The sequence below is a fragment of the Gossypium arboreum genome, chromosome 4 (assembly GCF_025698485.1).
Source record: "Gossypium arboreum isolate Shixiya-1 chromosome 4, ASM2569848v2, whole genome shotgun sequence".
Lineage (NCBI taxonomy): Eukaryota > Viridiplantae > Streptophyta > Magnoliopsida > Malvales > Malvaceae > Gossypium > Gossypium arboreum.
The window spans coordinates 3,229,716-3,243,673 of record NC_069073.1 but is presented as its reverse complement, the minus strand read 5'-3'; the positions used below and the strand labels follow the sequence as shown (position 1 = coordinate 3,243,673).

Below are 13,958 nucleotides of genomic sequence, written 5' to 3'. Positions count from 1 at the left end.
ATAGCAACCCACTCTCGTGTTACCACCTACAAGGTTTGTTAGGAAACGGGTTGCTCGGATTTTACTTTCTAACTGGTATGAAACGCGCTACCAAAAATTAGTCGATGTCCTCTCGTTGTCACTCAACAGCAGCGATGCTTCCTTCCTCGTGAGCGGTTATTAGCGCTTGGCGAAGGATCTTTTCTAACGTCGCCATCCTTGTCACCAATTTTCCTAACAGTGGATAAGTATGTGAAGGAGAAGTTTGTGGAGTGGCAACAATAATTAATACCTCAATTTGGAATAATTAATACCTCAATTTTAGCTTAATCAGCTAATATGTCACCTTATTAGTGGATTATCAAAAAACTATTAATTAAGCCAAGAGGTTTGCTTAGAAGCAGCTACCCTTGAAAGAGTGCGTAATAGCTCACTGATCAAGCGCTCTTGCGCAGATCGACCGCCACTCCTCCGATACAAAAATAATTAAAACTATTAATTAAAGTGATTAAATTGAGAAAAAGGAGAAAAAGAATTTAGAGTAACCAAAAGACATTTATTTTTAGAGTGACTTTAAATGTATCACTATAAAATAATTGTCTTGACTTGCACGTTATAGTGATTAAAGTTAAAGTTTATGTAAGATACTCAATTGATACGAGTTCAAACCGTATAACTTCTAATATAAAAAAATAACATTTTAAATGATAATTTCAATAATATAAAAAAAGGACTATATTGATCAATTCAATAATTTCTCCAAACCTATATAAATAGTAAAAGACAGTTAAATTATACATATAGATAAAATATAAAAAAAAACAACCCTATAACTCATGTTTTTCATTTCTTGACTTGAAAAATCTACAATATAGCTCTAGTTTTCGTTTTTAAATATATACATGCCACATTATTTTCATAAAATTACATGATAAAATTTTATCATCTCAATAATGTTAATTTATTTACAGAAAGAAGAGCTTAATTATTATATAAGTAAAATAACTTGTTCAGGACAGAATAACTAAACTAAATTCAAAACTTAAAATAAGATGAGAAACTCAAATGAAAAATACCTCTTTAAAATAAGTAAAATGCCTCCCTTAATCAAAAGGGTTGGTGACTAAAAATCATTGATCAACTAAAACATGTTCGAAAAACAATAATACTCTTTACCTTTACATGACCTCTTAAAGTGGACAAATGACTATTGTTGATAAGCAGATTGAGAGGCATATTATAATGTTAATACTCCTACCAAACAAGTCAGGAAATTGGAGGTTCAGATTAAACGAATATAGTGCAAAAGAATGCCAGTGTGTAAAACATCAGGGATTCACTAAGGTTGGGCTTCTTTGACTTAAAAAAGTGCATTTGGGCCTTCATCCATAATGATGGTTTTAATGGTATGTGTTGCCCAATTCACCAATTCATAACAAACACACATACATACTCAAATGGGCACAAACAGTTTTGCAACAAACCCCATAGAAATAGGAAAAGTGTTCTCCTCCAAAACACTACCAACATCGAAGACTTCAGAAGTGGTGGCGTCGTCGCCGTTGAGGGGACATACTACTTACACTGCTTATAAACACTGCCAAAATTGTAAAATGTCCACTCTAACATATACGCACTTCTTACCTTTTTCTTTTTGCACCAGCTCCCGAGCCACGCCCACCTTTCTTTTCTGCAGATGCGGCCCTACCACCACCTTTTGCTCTACCAGATGGCGCCTTCTTAGCACTTGAATTCCCTGTCCCTTTCAACTCCATTTGTACTTCGATTCCTGGATAAAACAATGCAAAATATTTAAAAAATGATTAATTAGTGAGGTCGGGTAATATAATAATAACTTATCAATCAAGAACAAAAGGATGAGATAACATCAGCTACCTTTCGAATTCAAACTCTGAAGTTCGGCCTGCAGCTTCTCACCATTGGTAGTACCTTCTGGTGTGCCAAGTCAAAAGGCATAAACATAATTACTTAATGAACATATTCACCCATAAGATCATGACTTTTGATCTAGATTATCTTATGGGGGCGGGTTTACAAAATGGCCGACAGCAGCACCCCTAATACAATCAAGGCCTAGTGGAGCCCAATACACATCACAGAGGTAAAAAACCAAAAAACTTTCTACACCCACACTAACCAACTTTTTTCTTTCACCTCGATGCCAATAGCATCGCAATTTTCCCTGATACAATGATAAACCCAGTGTCCTTGTCCACTTTATTTCGCATTAGTAAGCAGTATAACATATTTCCCCTGCCACTTTAGTAGGTTCGAAAGTATGTGTGTTTCCATTTTATCTCTCTTATTACTTTTAGTCTGTAAACAAATAACTTTTCTTATAATCGGAAAGTAGAGAGACCTCTGGCAATATCATGTCAGATCAAATGAGGCTAAAAACAAGTGAGACATTGCTAAGGGCATAATAGAAAGATGGGAAATTTAGTGAGTAAATGTGAAATGACTTGACACATATATTCAACAAAAGTAATTACCCAAGTCCTCTGAGTCTGAAGTGTTCTCATCATTTTCTGGCAATTCGTCACCATTCTCCTCCCCTAATACATCATCTGATGGTTCTAGAATTGCAGCAATCCGCTTCTTTGGGGCTTTTTTCATTCCAGGAAGAGTTACTAAATCTGCAGCTCGTATAATTCGTGTTTTGCTTCCTTCCTTGTATGCTTTTGTCAGTGCTGCTTTGACAGCTGATGGAATGCCTTCCATTGGATTTGGATAGCCCTGAGCACAAATTATTAAAAAAAAATACCCAACCAACCAAACAAACTATGCATGTTATATAGAGAAGTAGAGTTACCTGGAATTTAGATAACTCCACGATTGTATCGAAATCCTCTTGGCTTATTGAGTAAGCGTTCATAAACTCTAAAACCTGCTTAACAGCTTCATCCTGCTCCAAATCAGAGAAAAATGGAAACACTTTAAAACAGCAACCCTTCAAATAAATACAAGGCACAAAGGGCAACTGCAAACATATCCAGATGTTTGTATACACCAACAAACCACAATGAATGGAAGAACAAAATATAACAGAAACAGGAGAAGCCACGGGTACAAGATAAATAATGAACATGCATCACAATAAACAGATGAACAGAAATAAAATAAATGAAACTAGGAAATTAGAGATGCAATAGGTAAAGGAGAGTATGGAAACTAATTCTTCAGGCCCACGAATCAGGCATCATGCAGAAGCAAAAGAATAGCAGCAAAGCAAATTGTGAGGTGGTCAAAGGTTCCAATGAACAAAATTCACAGCAAGGGATACCAATCGATAGTTGTAAAGAGTGCTGAACACAGCCCCTTCCCCATTCCACCCATCTCTCAAACATGCAAATTCAACAAACAAGGAGCCAATAAAAATTATAAAAAGAGGTAGAGAGGGAGAAAGGGTGGATAAGAGTAACCTATGTCCATTTAGAGTAATAAAAACCAATGGAGAACAAAGAGTTCATAAGTTGCTTTTATATAATTCAGAAAGGCAAAGTACAAATAACATTAGTGGTTCATTGCATGCCCAAAATAGAGGCATGAAATGGATTAGATGATAGGGCACTGGTCATACAAGGCACGTCCTAGTCTTACATAAAATCCATACAAATGAAAAATGTAAGCTTCAAACCTTAGGCATGTCTCGAAGCGGATTGGTCAATCTTTTCAGAAGAATTGGGAGATATTCAAGTCGAAGAGTTTCTCTGTATCATTTACAGTACACAAAACATTATACAACATAGGATAAATCAACAAAGACAAGGTAGTCATCTCAGGTGTAATAGATGTTGGAACTAGTAAAAATAACATGAAACCTAGAATAAGCTGCCTTCTTCTTTCAATATCCTCTTATGGTTCTTGTCAATGAGTACTATATTTTTTATTAAGGCCATGACTCTGACACAAGCATGCAAAAATCTATAAGCAGACATGAACATTCACATAGATGAATGTGGGAAATGAGCAAATAAATTCAATTTGAGTTCTTCAGTTGTCACTTTCTATCTCTCTGAACACAATAAGACTCAAATATTGAAAGCCAATGCCTAAAAATCAATCAAGCTAGCGACAGAGTAAAACTTAGAACAAAAGTTCTGATTAAAAAAATGTCAATCAATGTTATCTCCTTTAACTGATTGACATAACCAGATTATGGGAGGGCATTTTCTGAAATGAGTATGGGAATCTTTTGGTTTTTGTCAGGGCTGTTAGATCATCAAGCTAGCAAATAAAACTGATGAGATTAAACATCTGCGTCAGTACATCTCAGTATGCCAGCAGTTGCACTGAAAAGTAGAACTAGTCAGACTTCAGTAGTAGGCTCTCTGCTTCAGTTAATTTACCTATCAAAATTGGCTATGCAAATGCAATAAATGATGAGGCAAGAAAAACAAAACATTAATGATGATTCAAGTTTATTATAACTTATCAAAGATTCAGCTATGCATATCAATGGAGGATATGGATAATAAAATCTAAGTGATGCTAGCATGCCTTGTATTATGTGTTCAGCAAACACAACCCAAAATGTTAAAAACTCACGATAGTTATAAAACAAAATTATGAATTACCTTCCTGAACAAGACTCACGAGAAGCAAGGAAATGAACATGAAAATCCTCCAAAAGCCTATAATTTTTGCTCATGGTTGAATTCTTTCCCAGCCACCCACCAAATCTATTGAAATTGCGTTCTCCCTGCAAATATGACACAAGCCTTGAATATTAGGACCTATCTAAATTTCAGCAGGAAATCATCATTAATAAAAGTGCTAAAAGTTAAGCTTCATCACAGAAGGTTCTACTCTAAGCATCTGAACAAGAAAATGACAAGAACTTTGAGATTTTATTCCTAATGGAGGCAATTTTGTAAAAGCATGTAGTAGCAATTTCCTTGAATTCTAATGCATCAAACACTGCCTAGTACATACAGACTCCTGAGAACAAGTAGCAAAAGTGAAATCAAAAGAAGCCACCAAAGAAGAGTTGCCAAACAGTATTTTATTGTGTCCCTTTTCTCTCCTCGAGACTCTAGCTGCCTCCAAGGCAGAAGCGTAGGACCTTACATGCTGATCAGATAATGCCTCTTAATTCTCTTAATTGTGATCGACTGGGATTTAAGACATGGGTGCTACAGTTTTGCCTTAATTTTCTTCATTGTTTGGTAAAGTTGTGTTTTAGCGTATGTCAAGCTATAATAGAGAAATCTTAATGTAACATATTTTAGGGGTGCTTCTGTACTAGGGTCAGGACAGGAGTAGCTGTATGCAGATTATTTGGTTTGGACTGCTGTTTTCAAAGGTATCAATGGAAGTTTAGGTTGTTCTGTAAGAAGGTTTCTAAGCAACGGTTGAGTATATGATCTGAAGTGAAGAGAATAAACACATCCACGCTCAAATCACTTAGAAGATAGTGGCACTGGTCAAGTCATAATCATCTTGTTTAGGCATTGGATTCCTTTCAAGAAAAACAATAAGAGGATAGAATAGCACACAATGAAAACAAAAGCTACGGAGCTGCAATACGGGATTGGGAACAAAATGAAACCTTATAAGCATATCAGTCATCGAAGGACAAAAACTGAGTTAGCCATGATCAGATTTCTTAAAACCACATAGAACAATTCAATATTTTGGATTGAAAATTTATTTACGCCTAGTAGAAAAATAGATGTTAAAGCACCTTCCATACAGTACTTGTCAACATTGTAAGAAGCATACAGTAAAAACAAACAAGTTCATTTTTTTTTAAAAAGGGAACTGGAAAATATTATGGCAAAGTTATAACTAGAATCAAGAACCTTCATGATAATATTCACCTGTTCAAGCGTCTCCCTTTGTCCATGTAGCAATGCAGCACTGATGAAACAAAAAATACACACATATATATCACACAGAAAAATGAAAATAATTTGAAGAGCTCTTGATAGTTTTAAGGCCTGAAGAAAACAACACATACGGAATGATACATGATGAAAGGGCACTAGTTTGTGAGAGCTGCCACTGTCGATATCTTCGAATCTGCACGTTTATTATATCACCATCACCAATAGACTCAGCAGCTCGGGCAATTGAGTTCATTCGTTTAATTCCACTGTCATCTTTACCAATTGAACTGGGCCTATAATTGATATAATTTTCCTGCATGTAGAAAAAATACCAACAATTAGAAAGTAGTTGCAACATGAGCAACAGGTAACTGTCTCACCATACATGCAAGTATTGCATTATAGAAAATAATGGTTTAGGCAAAACAAAAACATAGAACAATTAATCAAACAAGTGTACACAAAAGAATGCAAACGAACTAGCAAAAACTAGAAAATACTAGCACAGTAGAGAGGAAAGAACAGTGTGCAACTTTCAAGCTAAGAACTCTAATCTTCAGCTGTAGGGCACACTAGTAACAGAGCTCATAACGCAAGGGAAATCTTACAAACCAACACCCAAAATTATGCATAAGTTGGAAACCACTTCCGGGACAGGAACTAAAATGAGCATAAAGTCCTCCAGTAGATAAACTAAGGACCAAGGAAAAATCCTGCCTTCATAAGGGCCACTATGGTATTGTGGTGTTTATAGTCATAGCAAAAAGAACACCTACTCAACCTAAAACCATATAATGGACAAATGAAAAGCAACATTTCTAGACAAACCTTTGTACTTTTATTTGATTTACTACCATCTTCCAGATACTATTTATAGTCTCGAAAGTTCTAAGAAATACCATAGAATTAGAAATGATCAATCAATAGAGCTAAAATACATGGAAATAGGGCCAGCAAACAAAGGCACTAAAGTTTTCTACATTTTTTCATTGATTCAGAGAATCCCAACATAATACGTTTGAGGTCTCCAGGAAGATCTTTCATAAATGAATAATAGCATCCAAACTTATGGAGACAAGCAAGAAAAGGCATAACCTGAACAAGAAGTGGGACTAGATCAGGATCGCTCATGCTTAGATCAATTCTTTCGTCCATCCTCAACTTTCCACCATTAAAACCAAACAGCCTAAATTACAACAGATTCAGATGAGACATGAGGAGGGAGAAAGAGATTAGTAACTAACAACATATTGGTTACCATAAGCTTCAACAGAGGTAAAACCAAATTATCATTAAATCTGCAAGCGCAATTGAACATTTATAAATGCCTCATGATTAGGGATTTCAATTGACAGGAAAAAGCTTAATAGGATTGTATTAAAATTCTTCTCAATGATTGACAAGTACAAACACGAAAATTCTAAAACTCATCAATAAATCATGCTTGAGCGAATAACATACATCCTAATGGTGACATAATTGTGAGGCACCAAAACTATAAATTTTACATCACCAAACCAATGAACCACAAAAAGATGGATTATTTTGTGAAAGGATTTTGTGATCCGTAAAACTTGAATTTGCACTTGCCAAAACCATTGAGTTATTGGAAATGACAAGGGAGATAAATACTAAGAGAAAATACAGGATTGGCTACATCCATGATTAAGTAGCTCAGTAACAAATATGGCACATCATCTCTATACATGATCAAACAGTAAGAGAGAAGCAAAAGGGAGGAGAGATGATTATCAGAAGAGACCAAAGTCCATTTTAGATAGAAAATGACAGTAAGAGAAATCATATCTAGGAAAAATCAATCAAAGAGCAACACCCAGCAAAACTTATAAGCTCTTAGTTCATACTTATCAACAGCTGTGAAGGGGGAAATATCTTCATCCTTGGAACTGCTAAGAAGGCGTTGCTTTATGTCATTGTAATTAATAACAGACATGGACAGACTCATGTACTGCAACTGATTTAGGGCCATACGAATGTCTCCGTTCACTCTTTCTGCAAGTTCCTCAAGAGCAATCTGGAAAATTAAAATTAAAAAAAAAAAAAAGAGATTATTTTCCTTTTTTTTCCTTTTTTTTTCTTTGGTGAAGGGGAAGGGGGTGGCGGAGGAAGAGCTGGAGGGAGAACATAGCAGATCTTAGGTGAGGGTAACAAGAAGTATAATCATAACTACAAGAGCAGCAGCTATACACCTAACAGTGAATGAGGAATACAAAAAACAGAAAAGGTGTTGAGCTTCCAAAAGTAAATTTATCCCAACTTAACACATGCCAAAATCCTTAGATTACACTTTCTCCAAAACTTAGTAGACAAATTATCTCGAAACCAAAATGAGAGAGAGAGTTCATTGAGCCAGAATCCAGTAAGTCCATCACTAAATCACGACTCAATTTATACCATAAACCATTTGGAACAGCAATGGAACAGGAATACACTCCGAGTGATTTTTACCTCATTAACTTGAAGACCTTCAGCATTTGCAATTTGCATTAATCTCTTTGCCATCTGTCATGCATAAAGTTCAAAGTTAGAAACTGGAATGATGATAGTCTTCTCAGAAGGGAGAATCCCACCCCTAAGCCCCCAAAGAAACAAGATTAATTTGTGTAGAAAGGAAACTTCATATAAATGCATTAAATTGCATACAGTTCAGAGCTAGAAACTGGAACGATGATGGAGAACCCCACCCGTGATCCCCCAAATAAACAAAAGCGCTATAAGAAAGAAACTTCATATTGTTAATTTTTTGCGCACCCTGGGGAGGGGGGGGGGGGAGAGGGATTGCTATTCAACAGGCACTTCGTTAAAAACCCTAGTCCACATCCATGCCACATGCACTGATGCACACAAAATTTAGACACATTTAACTAATATAGACTTGTATGAGTTTATATTTGTTTAACAGATCACGGGACTCAACAGAAAAACTGGACTGAAAAAATAGTGTTAATAAACAAAAACTGTTTATTAACCAACAATAATAACAGCTGGCTGAAATAACCAGCAAAGTCTGGTGCTCTCAGCAACATAGAAATAGGCTTGCACTAATTTTAGTAAAACACAGTGCATATTGGCTCTTCAGAGCAAAAAATAGGCCGCAATCAAAAGAAACATCTATAAAAGTAATAACAAAGATTACCTGCTGTTTTGTAGGTTTACGGTAACTGAGAAGCAAACAGTAGTTTACAAGGCTCTTCAGTTTCTGACTGTAGCGGTCATTACAGATGCAAATGATTGGTATTTTGGAAATCCTTATGCTAGCAATAAGATCAGCAATGCCACCTCTATCACCAGCAGACATGCCATCCACCTCATCCATAATTAGGACAGTCTTTGGATGTTTTGAACTGCAATTTCCATTAAAAGTTTATAGCTCAAGTGAGAAAATAATTGAGAAGGGATTAAAAATTTCCTGTGCAGTACTGATGCAGGACTGAAGAAGCACAAAAACAAACCGATCCATATTAACACCCAAGGCTTCATTGCTAACTAGTTCCTTTATGGAATTTGCATTGCTTCCACCTATTCCTTTAGAAACATTGGCGTCAGCCTTTCCACGACTATCACTAGCATTTACCTATATGACACACACAAAGGATACAAAGCAAGAAAGGGTATATAAATTTTGTGCAGTGTAATCAGAATTTAACTAATAATCAAGATTTATTTGGGTAAAATAAACTTCACCTCAATGGTCTGGAAACCTAGCATCTGACTAACCAACTTTGCTGATGTAGTTTTCCCAATTCCAGGTGTTCCACTTAATAGAACAGCCTTTTTAGCACCAGCATCATTTTGCTTTTTGCCCTTTCCCTTGCTTCCAGTACCAAGAAATTGCTTGTTCCATTGTGTCAGCCAATCATGGAGTTGTTTAACCTGCAGCCATGACAGAAAGAGATCATAATGAGAATGCTTCTACCATATGATCAGTCACTCAGACTCAGGACTCCTCGACAAAGATTTGTAAATCAAAACCCCATATCAACGGCCATCAGATATGTCTGCACATGTAAACAATACGGCTACTAAACTTCTGAAGACAAATCATAATGTAACTACTCACAAACAATGGCAGAACATACTCATACCAGTGACTGATTCCCAGTGATTTCATTTGGAACTTTTGGCCTATATTTTTCAGTCCATGGCAGAGATGAATGCTGGACTGGTTGCTCTCTTTTCTTGGCAGATGAGACACTTGGACTCGGACTTTTGGTTAATGTTGCTGAAGAGTTGTCAATGCAAGAAGTAAGATAAGTTTAAGACCATGCGCTTAAAATAAAATTAATGGCATTCAGAGTCCATCCATGAGAAAACAACATAGAAACAATTCACAGAGAGATATATACAGGACAACAATATTCAGCAATAGTAGCATCAGACTGATCTCTAACACCAAACTCCATATTTCACGCCACTACTCATAATCTGTCAAATGCATTCTACACGTTGCCAAATAGTATTCAACAATGACAATTCATCAGCCTTCATTATAAATTTTGGCTGGAAAGAATAAGTCTTTTCGCAAGTCCCATTTCTATAAAGTAATAGTCATGCCACAACAAACATATATGCTGCTAAATGCAGTTGACCACTAAAATAATGCACCAGAAGCAAAAAAGAAAAAATGATATTTAGAGCATACTCTTCACTTCCGTCTTTTGGGGACTCTTCTTAGGTAGAGAAGGAGCAACGGTGACTGCAGATTTGTTTGACTGTCCTTTCAAAGGAGCTTTTCCATGATTTGAAGCACGGATCATGTCAAACAATCCATCCTCAGTAAGAAATTTAGTGCTACAGTAAGAAATAGAAACTAAGCATAAACAAGAGTAAAAAACCAATAGGATACAAACTAAAATTTTCAAACAAGATAAAAAACAAACCCAAGCTCTTTGGCTTTAGAGGACTTTCGACCTCCAATATCTTCATCACATAAAAGATAATTCTGCAGATGGACAACATTAACCACTCTCAAATATTAGGACCAGGAAATTAAGCTATTATTAGGTAGAAAAATGTATTAACCGTTTTTTTGCTGACAGATCCAGTAACACGACCACCATATCGTTTGATTAGGTCGTCTGCTTCTTCCCTTTCTAAACTGTAAGGTCAAAGTTCAATGATTATGGGACCATGAAGAGCCAATAACATCAAGGGAAGTCATTCTTAAGAAAAATATATATTTAAGAAATAACACACAATAATAGTTGCAAGAAATATCATAATGATAATAACCTTCCTAGAAAAATACTGTTTATTGGTCCAAGCTGCCAAGAAATATGTGCATGTGCATCAAGAATAGTTTTACACAGGACATCAAGTGGAATAAGTACTTGCATACCAATATCAGTAACAAATACAATACCTGTCAAGTGTTCCACTAATTACAAAAGTTAGACCATTTAAGCAATCAGGGGCACCTTCAGGGACTTCCTGACAGGACAGAAATTCAGCGTTACTGAGATCAATAGACCCCTATAACATTAAATCAGAAATTGCTTTTATATCTTCACCTTCTCTCCTTTATGTGGAGGGTCTTTCCTTTCTCCAAAATTCATAAATCCACCCCGTCCACCACCTCTGCCTCTTCCACTAGCTGATCCTGTTGATGCACCCCTACCACCACGACCCCTTCCACCAGACTTCACAGGAGACTCCAAATCTTTAATATCCTCTTCATCACTTTCGTCAATATCACCACCTCTGCCTCTTCCGCCAGCTGGGCCTTTTGATGCACCCCTGCCACCACGAACCTTTCCACCTGACTTTACAGGAGACTTCAAATCTTTAACATCATCTTCATCACTTCCATCAATATCTACAGCTTTTTGTGCAACACCCTTGCCTGAACCACTCTTCAGTTTCTTACTAGGAGTGACATCGACAGAGTTCTTAGATTTGGGCAGAACAAAGTCATCATCAACATCGACTTTGCTTGGTTTCTTTGAAGGTGGGGCTTTTTCACTACTTTCATCTTGAACTTTTCTCTTGACTGGAAGTTCCTCATTTTCTTGTTCATCTTTTGGCTTTTGCTTTTCTGCAGGAAAATACTTACTAGTTTTCCTTCTGCCAGAATTTTCTTGGCCTCCAGGTACCTTGATTAATTGCAAAATGGAAAGGGAAAAAAAACAGATTAAAAAATAAACGTTTAAGACCAAGTTCCACTGACATCTGGTAGAGATCCATATCTGCTCATATGCTTTTTTTCATGCATCTCCTCTAAGTACATGATTTAATACATGGAGCCAGCCCATTAAGTATAGATTGAGCAACAGTATTCCCAGAACTATGAAACAGCCTAAATTGAATCTTTAGATGGCAATACATGAAATTCATTCAAATCAATCTCAGCAATACCAAAAGTCTAAGAATAGAGAATCATGCTGAAACCTTATTCTGGACAAAATAAACATACATGAGACAAGAAATATACTCACAGAATCTGTTTTGGTTTCTGCTGCATCTGCCGGATTTGAAGCAGTGCCATTGCCTTTGCCTTTATCATGTGCTTTCATAAACCACTTCCTAATATCCGACTGCAATTAACAATGAAGTAAGGCCCATTGAACAAAAACAAATAAAGCATCAACATAATTAAAAATTAAGTTTTACATATAAACCTCAATTTCCCTCATAACTGAAAAGCATCACATTTCATATATGAACCCTAATTCCTACTCGATTCTTGACGAATAACGAAAAAAAATTGGGAAAAAAGCCTCTGTTATTTTAGCCCAATTTTTTTAATATAAATAAAAAACCCTTAAACCCTAACTATCCATTGTTCATGTTTAAAATTGAAAGAAATTAGGTTCAGGAACTTACCATATCCGATACTTAAACAAACCCAATTTCTTCCGGATTTCACCTTCTCAAAACAATCTGCAAGAGAAATTTCACCCGATGTAGGTTTAACCAAACAATGCACTCGTAATTTTGTCAGATGAAACTTCAAAAACAGCAAATTTATCAAAGGGTTGCCCAAACAAAGCAGATACTTTAGTTTCTAGTGTAGGGTTTCCTTGAAAGTTGAAACTGGAAAGTGAAAGGACTTTTTTTTTCTTTTTATTTATTCTCTACTTCCATTTTTAGTGCCCGGAAGCCTGATTCTTCTAAATTCATTAGTACGCGGGACAGTACGGGCGTGTCACCCCGTAGGCATATTGGGTAAATTTTAATTTTAGTCACTTATAAAGGGGAATAAATTAGTTTTGGTCCCTGAACTTTAAAAATTACAATATAATTACTTACGTTATAATCAATGAATCATAAACTCCTATTAATGGTATAACACCTCTCACCCGGTCCATTTTACAGACATAGGCTATGAAGAGCTACAATCAAAGCCGAAACAAAACACATTCAATTCACATTGATTAATTCAAATAAAAATAGAATTGCTTCATAAATACACAATTAACATTCAGATTAAGCATGAGTTGGATAATTATAGTAAATTTAATGCATAATCATCAAATGTAACTTTTCTCGGGCCTTATATGAGCTTACCTATGCTCTAATATCAACCTAGAATTTAACTATTATTGGTTTGCAATATTTTCAAAATTATAGATCAATTAAATCATAAATAAATCCTTCAAATAATAAATCATGTCATAAACATTTAAATATTATGATATAAAATTAAATTCAAGTCTTATTTGAGCTTATGAAAACTCTTAAGTTACCCAAACACAAATAAATATCAAATTGAAATATTTTCAAAAGATAAAGGTAATCATGCAAAATAGTGATCACACAGTCATGTACCCAGACCGTGTAACTCACTGTGACAGTGTGATCCAAAATACCAATTTCACCAGAAGATACATGGTTGTGTGGCTAGGTCTGTAACAAACGGGAACCATGTGACTTGAAAGACTCCTACATTATAGTGGTCACACGGTTGTGTCATCAGTTCGTGTGTGACACACGATCATATGCCAACCTGTGTGATACAAAATTTGCCATTTAACTACCCAATTCACTTCAAGACAAACCAATGACTCGAATGGTGCATATTTGGCCATTCAAACCTACGCAAACCCAACTAATACTTATATCAATACATGCATTTAGCCAACCGCAAGACCATTCAACCAAACCACA

The 13,958-nt window shown here is 35.8% G+C and overlaps 1 protein-coding gene across 1 annotated transcript; it reads right to left on the bottom strand.

The window, feature by feature from the left end:
- Positions 1-1,314: 1,314 nt before the first annotated feature.
- LOC108460414 (replication factor C subunit 1) lies at positions 1,315-13,005 on the bottom strand. Its single transcript, XM_017759898.2, has 22 exons — positions 12,675-13,005; positions 12,287-12,385; positions 11,363-11,944; positions 11,215-11,282; positions 10,875-10,950; positions 10,733-10,794; positions 10,495-10,643; positions 9,938-10,074; positions 9,537-9,725; positions 9,305-9,426; positions 8,989-9,196; positions 8,301-8,354; positions 7,697-7,866; positions 6,927-7,017; positions 5,963-6,144; positions 5,823-5,862; positions 4,578-4,702; positions 3,638-3,710; positions 2,813-2,905; positions 2,493-2,736; positions 1,876-1,932; positions 1,315-1,768 (listed from the first exon to the last, which is right to left on the bottom strand). The coding sequence occupies exons 1-22, from the start codon at positions 12,675-12,677 to the stop codon at positions 1,620-1,622; spliced, it is 2,973 nt and encodes a 990-aa protein (XP_017615387.1). The 5' UTR covers positions 12,678-13,005; the 3' UTR covers positions 1,315-1,619.
- Between the last annotated feature and the right edge of the window lie 953 nt (positions 13,006-13,958).

Coding starts and splice junctions, on each gene's coding strand:
- LOC108460414 (XM_017759898.2), bottom strand. Junction 10,075..10,494: donor CCAAAAGACGGAAGTGAAGA/GTATGCTCTAAA, acceptor ACAACTCTTCAG/CAACATTAACCAAAAGTCCG. Junction 7,867..8,300: donor AAGGTCTTCAAGTTAATGAG/GTAAAAATCACT, acceptor TTAATTTTCCAG/ATTGCTCTTGAGGAACTTGC.